Genomic DNA, 14,820 nt, shown 5'->3' on the forward strand with positions numbered 1-14,820 from the left:
AATTTTTGTTTCCTTCCTAAAGTGCAGAAAACAACTTTTTGCACCAGGATAAAAGTGYGTTGGAATCTGGCCCTCTATAGCCATGCTTGTGCACTGCACCCCACTGCAAGCCAGCAACACAGCTTTTTGATGGCCTTGCAACTCCCATCTCAGATTCTTATTGCATGCCTGCTCATGTTTTACCTTGGCTGACAAGTAGACACATCTCTTCATCCCTTAGCATGTAGGCCAACTGAATACACTTCCTGTGAGTCTTGGCCTTGTGCCCAACCTGTCAATCTGCACTGCTTAGTAACCATTACACATTACCTATCACCTTTGAGTGGAGATGGACGTTTATTTGACATTTGGATAGGTCTGCACCTCTACAAAGATCTAAGACAACTGAGAGAGAACTTGGTCATTTATATGGCACAAGAATGAAGTATATTTCCAACAGAAAAGTCTATCTTTATCCTGCTGATCTGCTACATTTTATAGTCTTCCGTTTACACAGAAGCAACAGATCTTGTGTTCTGAATGCGTTGGCATGTAGGAACAGAACTCTGACCTCCAGCAATCCATCCTATGCACTGAGCAGAACAGTACTTATTCCAGCCTGTGCACAAATATCAAGCACGATTGAAGTTCTATTCATACATCTTGAACATACAAAATCAAAAGCTAATGCTACACAAGGATGTATAAACAAATCAAATCTCAGATGAGAAGTAGCTTCAAAGGTCAGAGATGTGCTAGACTGAACTCAGCACAATTTTTGGATCAGTGTTAGTTAATTAATAATCTTATGCATTATTTAAACTCAAATCCTCGGCTMAAGCTACATATATATCCAACTTTACAATGTGATACAAGTGACCACACACAGCAAGCTCAAGATTCCATAAGGACCCATTCTTACCTTGAGGAATATTTAGCTAATAATTATCCTTTATGCAAATAGAGCAATGTCTGGCTGAAGACTTTAATTCATTCCAACGTGCAAAACCAGAGCTGGTACATTCCTGTCAAAAAGCTATCCAGGTAAGARATTTGTTTCCCTTCCTATGCCTGTGAACTCAGGTTGATTTATTCCTTGCCTATTTTCAAAGGTGCAAAACTGCCTGYTTTCACTTATTTTGGATATGCTATTGTCTTTTAAGTATTAGAATTATATTGTTTATAAATAATTATATTGTTTACAAATATTGCTTATAAGGTACATAGTGGGCAAAAGTTTGTAAAACATGCAGTCAGTTGTAAATGGTATGGCAATTACCTTTCTTGCAACCCTCATCTAGGAGTTCAAGATGAACCATTTGCCTAGCTGTTACCTGTATTTTAGAAAATGGCATATATTAGGCTCATCTGTAGCACTACAGTGATATTAAAACTGAGCATTTTCTTAGTGCRTAAGTAAAAAGCATTTATGAAACACTGTCCTTATTGCATGCAGCAAACACAAGATGCAACAGGAAAACCATGAAAATGGATTGTAAATGTTTTTCCCTTTGAGAGGTTAATATGGCTAACCAATGTCTAGCAAAACCAMAGGCCAGAAAACGGAGCTTAGTATTTAACTTTGTGAACGATGACAAGGGTCTTGAAAAGCTATTTTGAGAGATTTTCTTTTAAAAAACACTTTCACTTTGAAACAGCTACTTTTTAAAAGCAAGAAATCTGATTTTTAGGAATTTTTGACTCCACAGGAAATGCCTTTTTAGAGGTCATGTCCTAGGACTCTCCAGAAGAATGCTGTCTTGCCTTCAAATGCATGTCAATAGTTAGACCAGCATGTTCTGGAATCCTTGAACAAAACTCATCTCTGGAGAACCAGTGAAACTATTTGATCATTTGTATGTATGTATGATCATTCCCAAGGATGATCTGATGGGCGAGCCTTACAAGAGGTGCTGGCTGACTGCGTGAGTTCCACTGTCACCTGCTCATCAGCTCTGGGATTGTTACCTGTCAGTTGCTGTTAGCTTACTCACTGGGATATGGAACTGAAAACCCTTGGGAAAACAAGATTTCCATCACAGCTGCTGTTGAATGCAGGCATTTAAAAAAGTGCCTAACTTGCCTGCAAAATCATAGACCAATATACAGTTGGAAATAAAAGTTGTGAATTGGAGATTTTAATTAGAAATGCACAAATCTAAAAGACTCTCAGAATAAATCCTTAGTATCRCAGTTTTAATTTGTGGAGGACTTACTTTGGCTTTCCTGACTTGCAGAGACCACTATGCTGGAATGTTGTTTCATTTTTCACTTTTGAATTAGTGTAATACTGAAACCCAACAMAAAAATGCTTTGAAACAACAGTATTTTGCTCAAATATAGAAAAAAAAAAGCCAAGTCTATCAAGTTTCACATGGTTTTTCCTAAAAGGCATTGCCCTGTTCTTTCAAGTCTGAAAGCTTGCTAGGTCAGTGTATAAATGTATAAATTGTTTTGGYTGCTGGCACCTTGCTTAAGTCTGCTTTCAAGTACATCTTAGTTCTAAAGCTAAAAATACAATAGCTAATGCAAGACAGAGAGAAACATTCATCTCACTTGTTCTGTTCTAGCACTTGATCACTTCTAAAATTTACAGGTTATGTTGACATTTCTAAGCAACCCTGCAGAACAAAAGCAGATTAATAAATCAAAGCAGTAGKTGCTACAGCAGTATTGTCCTATATTATATGCAGCTCAGGGGATTTTATTTCTGACTAATCAGTTCTCACAAACTAAATGTACTCCCCACATCTGTTCAAATATGTCCAAAGCACCAATTGCTGGCTCAGGTTTTTATGCCACCATAAATGGTCAGAGTGCACTAGGGCATAGTTTCTATACCTTCCTCTGAAAAAAACACGGTTAGCAAGCATAACACGCCTCTGCACATTGAAATCGATGCACCAAGAGAGGTTAATCAAGGAGTTTTTTTCAAAGTTGTGCCACTGCTCAGAACCAGAAATATAATCATAGCCATCAGAGTCAAGGCAGGTTTCTACAAGACAGAAAGGGTTTCCAATATGAAAGATCAGATGACATGAAGTGTTTAACTCAACGGCTATAAGTGTTTCCAATCAAATGCTTAACTCAACTGATATCTCYTGAATTTTTCTGTGATTTATGCAACAAAAATATAACTGAACTTTGTAAATACAAATCCCACTTTAACTACATCAGGTTTTAATGGATTTTTCATAGTTCAAACATGGAGAAAACTGAAAGCATCACCCTGCTCACTCTTTATTCTAACTTACAACTGAAATCACTATTTCAGTAAGTGAGCAATTATAGTATAAAGTTGTGATACAGTCTGACTTCTGTTCAAAATAAAGCATTTAAGATTACTTCCTTAGCACAAACAGACAGGCGCACCCTGGCTACTCCCTCCTGGGCTTTCAAGAGATACAGCTTCAGATTTTCTGGTGGACAATCAGGATAGGGAAGCCAAAGGACACAAAAAAAAATGAAGATTTTGGGGGTTGTGCTGTTTCACAAAGAACAACTCATCCATTCAGAATGGTTATACACGTAGCAGCAGAAACTGCCTGCTGAGCAACCTGCAAAGAGAAATCCCACATGAATATACTGTGATGAATGTTTCTCCTCCTACAGAGAGATTTTGTCAGGTCACAGGGACGATGAAAAGACAGGAAGTAAGGTGGGACTAAGGCCAGTGGGAAAGTCAGCAGTTTGTTTGACTTGAATGGCTCTTTTCCCTGTTTCTCTTTTTCACAAGATAAACTAAGTCAATGCACTTGAAAGCATGAGTGATCCAGACAGGGTTCTGCTCAATTGTTTTTGTTCGCATGGTCAGAAGAAACTTGAAAAAACTTAACTGTGAAGATTCCAAACATAAAAGTACAATTAAAAATAAGCAAGACTACTTTCTATTGTAATTATATGAATGTTACATATATGTGTGAATGTGCACACAAGTAAACTTTCACTTGGTTTAAACAGTTGTTCCAACACTGAAGTCAAATGCAATGAACTAACATGTTTTATGCTATGTGCTGCTTCATCTGAACAGCCCTGCTAAAAACAGCTCTTTCAGCAAGTGATTACTTGAATAAAAGGCAAGTGCTGTATTGTGGAGCTCTGGAGGAAGAARGGGGGAGTAAATAGAGTTTTTCCATTTTTTAGTATGGCCTAAGCTGAAAATGGGTGAGTTTGGTGAATGAGTCAATTTACTGAGTCCCCTAGCGATCCTGCATATTGCTCAAGTATTACCACTTTGGAAAGATGGTGCTGTATATCAGTGCCAGAATGAGAAGGCTGAAGTGTTCTCATGTGCACAGCAGCAGACAGATCTCCTCCCCACCATTCTGTCWTTGGGGATAGCAAGAATATCAGCAGCTCCAAGCTCTACTAGGCTGCACAAGTGTACAAGGGACAGCACACATCTGTGGAGGAATCCCATTTCCTTCAGGTGAAGCAATGAGTTACAGGCATCATAGCCTGATAGTTACTGGGTTACAAAGCTGAMAAGTGGATGGCTGATAACAATGTTCCTTCCCTTATGTGGTGTGGCTTTGCTGCAATCTAAAAGCAACAAGGAAATTTTAAATATTAACAGCTTCTGAATACCAATTTAGGTTTAGAGCTGRACGTTTTACAGCTATCATGTTCATTTGACATGGAATCTGAAAGCATATATAGCAGAATAAAGAGTTACTTACAGGAAGGAAACCTTTACTTTCAGGAAAACAAACAATTGAAGAAAATTGCATCCTTTCAGCTTGGACACAGAAGATACATACTTTACTGTACTACCTTTTGGGGAAAAAAGGGGTGAGGAGAGAAGGATTGGTTGTTTTCTACAAAAAGCTGCTACTCTTATTATCTAGTAGGGCAGTATAGCTAATAAGTTACTAAATTATCATTTAAACACAAAACCTCTTAATGTATTTCCAAAGAAATTATGTTCCAATCTTATGTATTAAAAATTACTATCAACCCTCAGGGAGCTGCACAAGCAATACACACATGTGAATTGTAATGGAGTTYTTTTTTTGTAAATACTGAATTACTTCCAGGTAAATTCCATGAGATTAGAGAGAGACAGACAGCAACTATTCAATTAAATATATTAGCCTAGTATACAGAAGCTGATGCAATCTTTTTTATGTAGCCTATAAAAAGCAATCATTGGATATTGAACTGCCCACTAGCTTTTAAGYATGTAGAGCAAGGGCACAGTACTTATTTCCTGGCTGGTTGAATTCTCTTGGCTGTAAGAAGTGAGTGGCATTTGAATAAGGACTTGCTGTCCTCATGCACAAGCCTCTCATTCTCCAAACTAATTTAGGTAAGGCAGGAAGTATTGGGGTTTTGCCTCTTATAAAAATGAGTGTCTTTTATTATACTTGCTAGCATTCTGCATTTGGTAAACTTTATTCATATGCTCTTAACTATTTCTCTTGGTGTTGTAACTTCATTTATCTTTCCTGTCACCTTTGCATTCTAAGAAAGGCTAGATCCAACCTATTTCCAGTCCACACAGATCTTACCTAGCATAACTGTGCAGTACATTAGGGTCTAAAGTTAACTTRGCATAGAGAAAAAACAGATATTGATCTTTGTAAATCATTAAATTGTAATTAGTGTTCCCTTATGATGGAAATATGCCTTACAAATACAAACAAATTTATACAGTGGGAGCTAAAAATGGGTTTATGCAATTGGGATGGATGAAAATCTACTGATTATTTAAAATATATTTAGACTACTATGCAGGTCCTTTTCAACTTGGACAATCAATCCATACATTTCTAACAAGAATTGCTATTCTGCCTTTTACCAAGTAATAGAACATCCTGCTTTGACATGTGGCTAAACTTCACATAGCCTCAGAAATCATGTTGTATCCTTTATCTGTATGCTGTATCATAATACCTGGGAGTTTGTTTAAGCATTCTGCACTARTTACAGATACATATCTTCCTAGTATTTTCAATCCGGTGGTAAAAGGTAATCATTAAAATCTTGAAAACTATTTCTAAGCAGGATAGACAAAAGACTTTCTAATAAGCCACTGTCTTTTTGGACCGCTCCAGATCAGAAGCTTAAAGGTTGTTGGCAATCTATTCTGCTTTTCAATCACGCTTAAACACTTTGTTCTAAATCTGGAATTCCACACTTTAATGGGCTCTTACCAAATGTTAAAAAATCAAAATACTCTTCTTAACAACAACAAAAAAAAATCCATGAAATTTTCACAGAAAAGGATGACTTCTGTCACTAGCATCTAAACTGTACATGAACTGTTAAAACCATTAAAATTTATTAATGCAGTACTGTGCCAATAAGTGTACTTCAAGTTCTATGAAACTGACAGGTTAGAGATTCTGTCTCTAAACACTAAAAGAGGAAAGAAACAGCTTTTATTTTTAAGTGAAGACAACCTTTGACATTGCTGCAATGTCACTCTTAGCACAAACAGCTCTGTTGCAGAGATSCTCCTGGCTGTTGATGACACTGGGAGAGTCTCAGTCTGTAAGACATCTGCTTTCCTAGAAGTTCTAAAAGCTTTTGTACTTGCACATAGTATCTTCATCTAGATCAGTGTGAGTCATTCCTTATCTCCCACTACTCATATATGGGCACCCTCTCGTGAAAGTCTGTTCTTTCTTTCCACTGAACAACAAAAGACAAGATTTGCCACTTGGCATAGTTTGATGACATTTGCCTCCTGTGTGCTTCTACTTTTTTTTTTTTTTAATGCTGTGTAAGTTAGGGCACTTGCACATTTTGCCTCTTAGTCATGCTCCCACCTACCCCAAAATTACTTATGAATGTGCTAAGCTAATTTCAATTCAATTTGACAATTGAGTAAAAATGCAGAGGTTCAAYTGGTGAAAACAGCTGTGTTCATTAAGACAAGAGATTTTGAAAGCGCCCCCATCAGGGGAATACAAATATTCCCAAACATTGTACATTACAAAACATGCWGGAGAACAGGAAATGCTACTGTGTTTGTTCTGCTGTACATGGAATTATTTGTTTTATCTCATTACTGGGAAAGCAATGGTGGGTAAGCATGGGTTTAAACCTGAAAACACATGTAGCACTTTTCTAATGTAATCATGGTGCTTGGTCCGTATGTTGCCAATGTGGTATTGGTGAGCAGATATTCATTACCAGAAGGTGCACATCKAAACAACCTACAATTCAACAAGTTCATGTTATGTAGCAGGTACAAAGAGTTCACCAATGGTTTGTGTATATACTTTTATGCAAGACTAAACTATTGCTCTTCAGAAAACTCTGCTTTATGGGTCCCACCAGCAACATTTTTCTCCTGTGCAATGACAACAGCGGCAGTGCCAGATGATTATGTTCCATGTGAGTTACAAATCAATGATTACAAGATGTACTCACTGTATAGAAACACCAGAACCCACCACACTAGCACGTTTATTTCATACCACCAAGTGCTGCTGCTGCTCACAAAGATCTTTCTGATGGAACATTTGGAAGAGATGATGAAACTCTCTGTCACACAAAGAAATTACTAATTTAACTCAATTTTTTTTAGTAGAACAAACTGGATTCAATTGAAAGTACTCTTTAACATCTGCAAAAAAGGATATCTATTTCTTAGTCTTATGCGTCATAGAGCCCTATGATAGTTCTTGTTGGATGATGTTTCCAAGCAAAATCAGATGACAAACTTTCAGTGTTAAGCATCTGTGCTAAAACCAACTTCATTAATTGCAACRTAACAGAAGTTTTCTTCACTCTGCAGGAACACATAAATGAAGTAAACACTGGGAAAATGGAGAGATCACTTGAGGCTACCACAATGGAAAACACCACCTCATCCTGCTTTCTCATGGAAAGAAAGGCTCATGTCAAGATCAATATGAAAGAAGTCATGCTAGCTAAGCTGAGAAAGAGCTGCTCCTGCACTCCACAGAAGCTGAAGAATTTTGTTATGGACTTCTTTCCCGTTTTACGATGGCTTCCCAAGTATCGGTGCAAAGAGTACATTTGGGGGGATATTATGTCTGGGTTAGTCATTGGGATAATTTTGGTGCCTCAAGCAATTGCATACTCATTACTGGCAGGTCTGAAGCCTATTTATAGCCTTTACACATCATTCTTTGCCAATATCATCTATTTCTTAATGGGCACATCCCGTCACGTCTCAGTTGGCATTTTCAGCTTGATAAGCTTAATGGTGGGACAAGTTGTGGACCGAGAACTTCTTTTGGCTGGGTTTGACTTGAATGATGATGCCCCACCAGCCTTGGGTGATGGCTCTCTGCAGAATGACAGTTTCTCCAACACAACTGCCTTCAACCTTACAATTGTGGGGATAAATGCTGAGTGTGGGAAAGAGTGCTACGCTATTGGTATTGCTACAGCCTTGACATTCGTGGCTGGAGTGTATCAGGTAAGTGGTTCCCCACATCCAAAGGCAAGGTATGAAGTTCCTAAAGTTTTTTTGCATGACCTAGGCCTTGGCTTGACTGACTTTCAATGGGTGCATCATCAATTCATTTAACTGATGAACAGTTTTCTCCAGGAAGACCGACTGCAGGAAACAGAGGCAGCATGAGGCAGGCACCTTTACCAAGCACGGGTAAAAAAAGTCTTCTGAAAGACCATTAACATTGTTTTGATACTGTACTGCTTCTTGGCCTAATCACTTTCATGGGACAATGATCCCCAAYACAGACACAGGAAATTTTCAGGCAGCAGTGTACTTCAACAATGAAGAAATAATTCTGTTTCTCTAGATWTTTTAATGAAGTAGACATACTCATCTACTTATACAGGTTCAGAATGTGCAGCTCTGTGTTTTCCTAGGGGTTTTTACCAAACCACCGCCCAAAACATAATTAAAAGAAAGGATAAGAGGAGAAATAGACTGAGTAACCTACTTTTCAGACAATGGCTGTGCTGGACTCCTTGAGACTTGCCAACATGCTGCCATCACAAGGATATTACAAAAAGAGAACACAAAAGCATCATTAACATACTTATCTATTAACTGTGTGTGCATATACACATATATGAATTAAGAAACAGCTAGCTAGCTATCTTCCTGTTTTAATAAGAAATTTCAAGTCACATTTATGAAGAAAAAAATGCCCTTCTTATGTTGTATTTTCCAAAGCCATCTAAGAAAGGAGAATCAGCTAGTTYAGGACAGAATCCTGGAGTTTGTGARCACTGGCAAAAGCACTCATGAAAACATCTACAGGCTGCCACTTCTAATCTTAGGCTRTCTTAGACACTAACTGACTGTGCTCCATTTTCCCGTCTGTCCACAGGGCTAAAATTAAAAGCTGCTTAATACAACAGCTAAAGAAGGGACTTTATCTGTTGCCATTCAAGTCCTGTTTACTTGGTTATGTATTTCCTCCTTATTCACTTTAAGACAAAAAAAAAAAAAAAAGAAAACTGGCTTTGGTATAACAGAAGTATTTTGGTTCCACTGCTCTTCTGCATGGGAAATAAAAACCAGGCAAGTCAATTCCGTGGAGTCACTTCAGGCAAATATTTGATTGACCTTATCTCAAACTCCTAATTCACCCCTTGGGTTTGTGACATCTGACAACAGGAAAAAGAATCAAATCAATTTAAAAGCAAACTGGAAACAATAAAGGATAATTCCTGTTTTAAGACTGAAATAGGYGAATGCTATTGACCTCAAGCTAGTTCTCCGCCATCTGTACTTAGTTATTCGCAGCAATGGTTATTACAGCTCATGGTTTGTTTTTGTTCTTTTTCTGTTTCCTCAGGTTCTAATGGGGATCTTCCGTCTGGGTTTCGTATCTATGTACCTATCTGAGTCAGTACTAGATGGCTTTGCAACTGGTGCTTCCTTAACCATTTTAACAGCTCAAGTGAAGTACTTGTTTGGAATAAAAATTCCACGTAGCCAAGGGCATGGGATGCTTGTTATTACTTGGATAAACATTTTCCGGAACATTTCTCAGGCTAACCTTTGTGATGTCATCACAAGTGCCATTTGTATCGTGGTGCTGGTCACTGCTAAGGAACTTGGAGATAGGTATAAGCACAAACTGAAATTTCCTCTTCCCACAGAGCTGGTAGTTATTGCTGTGGCAACACTGGTGTCACACTATGGCAAGTTAAATGAAGTGTATGGATCCAGTGTTTCTGGAGCTATTCCAACAGGATTTATCCCTCCAAAGGTACCAGAGTTCAACTTAATGCTCCGAGTTGCTGTAGATGCTTTGCCTCTTGCCATAGTCAGTTTTGTCTTCACTGTATCCCTGTCTGAAATGTTTGCAAAGAAATATGCTTACACCATCCGAGCCAATCAGGAAATGTTTGCTGTGGGGTTCTGCAACATCATTCCTTCTTTCTTCCACTCTTTTGCAACCAGCGCAGCGCTGGCAAAAACACTCGTGAAAACATCTACAGGCTGCCAAACTCAAGTCTCTGGAGTAATTAGTGCAATGGTGGTTYTACTGGTGCTGCTGTTCCTGGCACCTCTGTTCTACTCTTTACAGAAGTGTGTCCTGGCTTGTATCATCATTGTCAGCCTTCGGGGAGCCCTGAGGAAATTCCGAGATGTGCCAGCACGGTACCAAGTGAATAAGATGGACACACTTGTTTGGGTAGTTACCATGGCTGCCTCTGCCTTGGTCAGCACAGAAATAGGGCTGTTGGTTGGCATAGTTTTCTCCATGTTATGCATCATTGTTCGGACCCAGAGGCCACGGACAGCCTTGCTTGGTCAGATTCAAGACACAAACTTTTATGAGGATGACTTAGAATACAAAAATCTCTCTACTGTTCCAAAGGTCAAAATATTTCGGTTTGAGGCCCCACTTTACTATGCAAATAGAAACTACTTCCTAAAGTCTCTCTACAGACTGACCAATTTAGATCCTAATCTAGAAGCTGCTAGAAGGAAGAAATAYGAGAAGAAAGAAAAGCAGCATCTGAAAAAGGGAAATCACAGAACTGTTAATGGACTAGGCATCGGAGAAACCACTTTGCAACTAGTTCCTAAGCAAATAGATTTCCAAGCCCTTGTTGTAGATTGCTCTTCCATCTCATTTTTGGATACCACTGGAGTTAATACTTTAAAGGAAATCCTGAAAGACTACAAGAATTTAAACATTTCTGTTCTCCTGGCCTGTTGCAATCCCTCAGTGATAGACTCTCTGAAAAGAGGGGGTTACTTTGGACRAGATTTTGAATGTATGCAGGAAATGCTGTTCTACAGTATACATAATGCTGTGCTGTTTGCAAAAGACCAAAAGCTTCCAGCAGATTGCTCAGTTTAACCCTGTGTCTTCCCTGATGTTTCCCTAGGAAGTGACAGACGAAGAGGGGCAGTTTGCAACAAGTAAATTATCAGACATGCTGTTGCCCATGTAAAGCCAKTCTACCCTGAAGAGCTCCACTTTGTCATATGCCAAACAGAGCAGCCACTGGGGAGGCAATCCAGGACAAGCATGAAACAAGGTGGACTCACCACCTTCATTTTAAAATGCAGGCAAAGGCAGGTTGGGATTGATTTGTCCCTTGTATCATGATCACTTGTGACTCAATATGGATGTCATGGCATCGYTGTGCTGGAAGGCCTGCCCAGTGACAGCTAGCTCTCCCAGAGGTTTAATGGCCAGTCTGCATTTAAGAGGGCTAAGCCACTTCCATGAAAATGCAATCAATATGGCATTCTGGACACATAATGGTTTAAATTCTGGCTTGCAAAGCCCTGCCCCTTCCAGTCATTTTAGGTGTGCTTCTAAACAAGTCCCCACTGTTTGCATACAAATAAAATGTATAAAATATTGTGGAATGTAGAATACCTCTCATCCTTGATCACACAGGCTTAATAGTATAACCTACCACAGAAGAAGAAACCATGATCCATCACAGATTCCTCTCAAAACAACCATTTCCAAAAAATTGCCCCTGGAGCCACCCCTTTTATTGGATTAAATCCTGCTAATTAGTTACAGAAGGCTGTGATACCACTAATCATGCTGGAAGAAATATGACTCTGATGCACAATTTTGTAACTAGTAAGAAGATAAACAGGATAAAGACAATTGAATGGCTTTAACTGGCAGCTACTCAGCTAGYTGTACCATCCTGTAAAAGAAGTTGCCTCTGGTGGGCAGATGCAACTATATTCAGGGATACATAAGGACATCAAACATAAAACCTCAGAGCTGTGATGCAGCACATCACTATCTTCCTACAAATGCCTGCCTGGATTCAAAGAAAAAGAGGAGAAAATAAGGTAGGGTAGGAAGGTAAATCTCTGAGTTTTCTTGAAGGGGATTCATGGACCAGTCAGAACTGCCTGGCTGGTCTTCTCTGATGCAATGCTAATGAAGTATTACAAGTATCATACATGGGTCAGGTAAACAGAGCAACGCTTTGTAACTTGTGTATCCCTCTACGTTGAAATACTTTCACCACTGTTTGTACATACTACAGATGTTGTAAAGTTTTGTTTGGGGCTTTTTCCTATCATATTAATTTTTGATTTGAGGTCCACTAGACCATGTTTGCTAGAGCTGGTTACTTTCTATAAGAATGCTGTTCATTACGTTTCACGCCATATGATATGACAACTCCCATCATCAGCTGTACTGTTGGATACACATGTTCCCTCTTTACAAATAAGAATAGACTTGGATTTTCATTGTAACAGTTAGTACTCATAGTGTTCTGGCCCACAGAATGGGCAGAACATCCTCTTCCTTACTCATTTGTAATTGCAGAAAAGATAATACCATTGTGCTTACTCTCTGTCCTTATTCACGGCAGGTTCACACAGCAAAAAGCATGGAAGGAAATTCTATCACAGTTGTGCCTCTTCCAAATAAAAGACTCTAAAAACAGGTTCCATATATACAGAAGCCATTTCTTTGCTGTCCCATTAAAAAAAAAAACACCAAAAAAACCGTCAGGTGAACACATTATATGACTTACTCATTTTAACTATTTTAACTTTTTAGGTCACAAAATCAAGTCAAAATGAGGTTCTCTAGGTGCTCCAGAGACTGTTTGGCTCCCAGAAACAAATATTTTCTTAGATGAAAAGCAGAGCACTCCCAAAAGACAAAAAATATCTTCATAGGACTAATAGCACAGTACTAAGCTATTCAATGCTGATGTTTTTCATGCACGTGTTACAAAAGAAGCCTATCAGTTGCACACTGTTAGTACTGCTAAAGCAGTAAAACCTGACAGAAATGTCTGATGCGAGATTAAACGATTGACCATTAGCAGTATTTTCCTGTCGTAAAACAATTCACTTACATTATTATTTAAATTGCTGACTTGGTATGATTAGTTTCTTTCTGTTCTAAGAGGAATCGAGCAGGGTCCAAGGACAAAATAGTGCTTAGTGCCTGCTTTCTAACCATTCTTTGATCAGAGAATTCCTCTTTTAAGATCCTAACAGAGGGAGTGGGTTTACAAGAGTTACTGCCAGACAGTATCAATACAAGCCCTCCAAGGCTGCTGTGCTAAAGCAAGCTGTCACTGGAAGTTAAAGAGACCATCCTACCAATCTATGCATTTTATAGCTTTATGGATCAAGCTACGAACCTAGAACACAAAGAAAAAAAAATACAAAAACGCCCTAGATTAATCTCATTTAAAAAGACAAAAAAAAAAAAAAAAATCCAATGGAAGGTGTATCCTCACAAAAAAAAAAAAAAAAAAAAAAAAAAAAAAAAGAAATTCCAATGGAAGGTGTATCCTCACAACAGCCTCTGGAGAAAAATGAAGAGGATGGGAAAATTAGAGTGGGAAGTCTCTTTTTCACCTTTATTTTAAATGCGGTGTCAAAGGATACCTAAACAAAGAAATTTGACTACACATAAGAGAGAAGGTAAACTTTAGACGAAGGAAGAAACTATTGGTCAGAAGAATCTCCTGTTTTGGTTTTACTGGCAGAGCTGGCTGACAATCAACTGTGTTGGACAATGAAAAACACGACAGGGAAACAGCTTCAGAGCTATGATGTGGGGATGCCTGGGAGACTGTGAATTATTTCTAAGGAGTATGGAAATGGTAATTTAAAAAGCAAGTCTTTTTCTGACACATTTATGTTTGTTATACTGTGTTATACTAAGATTAAAAATATGAAGATTGAAAATTAACAAAAATGCTGATTCTCTTCTCTCCTTATCTACCAGAAATTAGCTATCCTTGGAGAGGAGCTGGGGATGGGCTTGTAATTCCAACTAGGTTAATACTAATATTGAAATAAAAATCATTATATGCTTTTTAGGAAAGTTACACACTTCATGTAGATTGACTGTATTTTTGTTCACTGTAATGCCTTGTGTCTTACCATGTATCATGTATCTAACAGATTTTAGTACAGGATACATAAGAATGTATATAAGAATGGGACAGGACTCTTGATGTGGACAGTGTGTGTCCCTTGGAGCTGAGCAAAGAGCTGGAGCCTTCAGCTTAAAGTCTCCTGTCTTGTTGACTAGTGAAGCATGGCCAGAATGTGTGGTCTAGGTGTCACAATAGCTCTATTTACTGACACTGATAACCAACAACCTGAGAACTGTCCAGTCTGTGAAAGACACCTTGGGTTCCCTCACAGTCATGAATATTCCTGTGTCACAAGACCAAGATATAAATGTGTGCTTTAGGTTGGAAAATAAAACCAGGACTTCTTTGAAAACAGTTTGCTTTGTGGTATCCTTTCACAGGTAATGAAATAATGGGCTAATTCAGAATAATGCAAAAGATAAAGACGGGGGCTCAGTGTACTACAAAACGTTAAACTAAAGGGATGCACTTGGTATTGGGGGATTAGAAGACATAATCAGAAAGACCATTGCAGAAGTGAGAGGAGGAAGATGTCAG

At 38.5% G+C, this 14,820-nt stretch overlaps 2 protein-coding genes across 2 annotated transcripts in view; one reads left to right on the forward strand and one right to left on the reverse strand.

The window, feature by feature from the left end:
• IDUA (alpha-L-iduronidase) overlaps nt 1–14,820 on the reverse strand; it is a 45,008-nt gene that overhangs the window by 24,922 nt on the left and 5,266 nt on the right. The window lies entirely within an intron of this gene.
• Nucleotides 934–11,252, forward strand: SLC26A1 (solute carrier family 26 member 1). Its single transcript, XM_057373251.1, has 3 exons — nt 934–1,023; nt 7,727–8,377; nt 9,732–11,252. The coding sequence occupies exons 1-3, from the start codon at nt 934–936 to the stop codon at nt 11,250–11,252; spliced, it is 2,262 nt and encodes a 753-aa protein (XP_057229234.1).

The sequence above is a fragment of the Malurus melanocephalus genome, unplaced genomic scaffold (assembly GCF_030028575.1).
Source record: "Malurus melanocephalus ecotype Western Australia unplaced genomic scaffold, MMel_1.1 scaffold_191, whole genome shotgun sequence".
Taxonomy (NCBI): Eukaryota; Metazoa; Chordata; class Aves; order Passeriformes; family Maluridae; genus Malurus; species Malurus melanocephalus.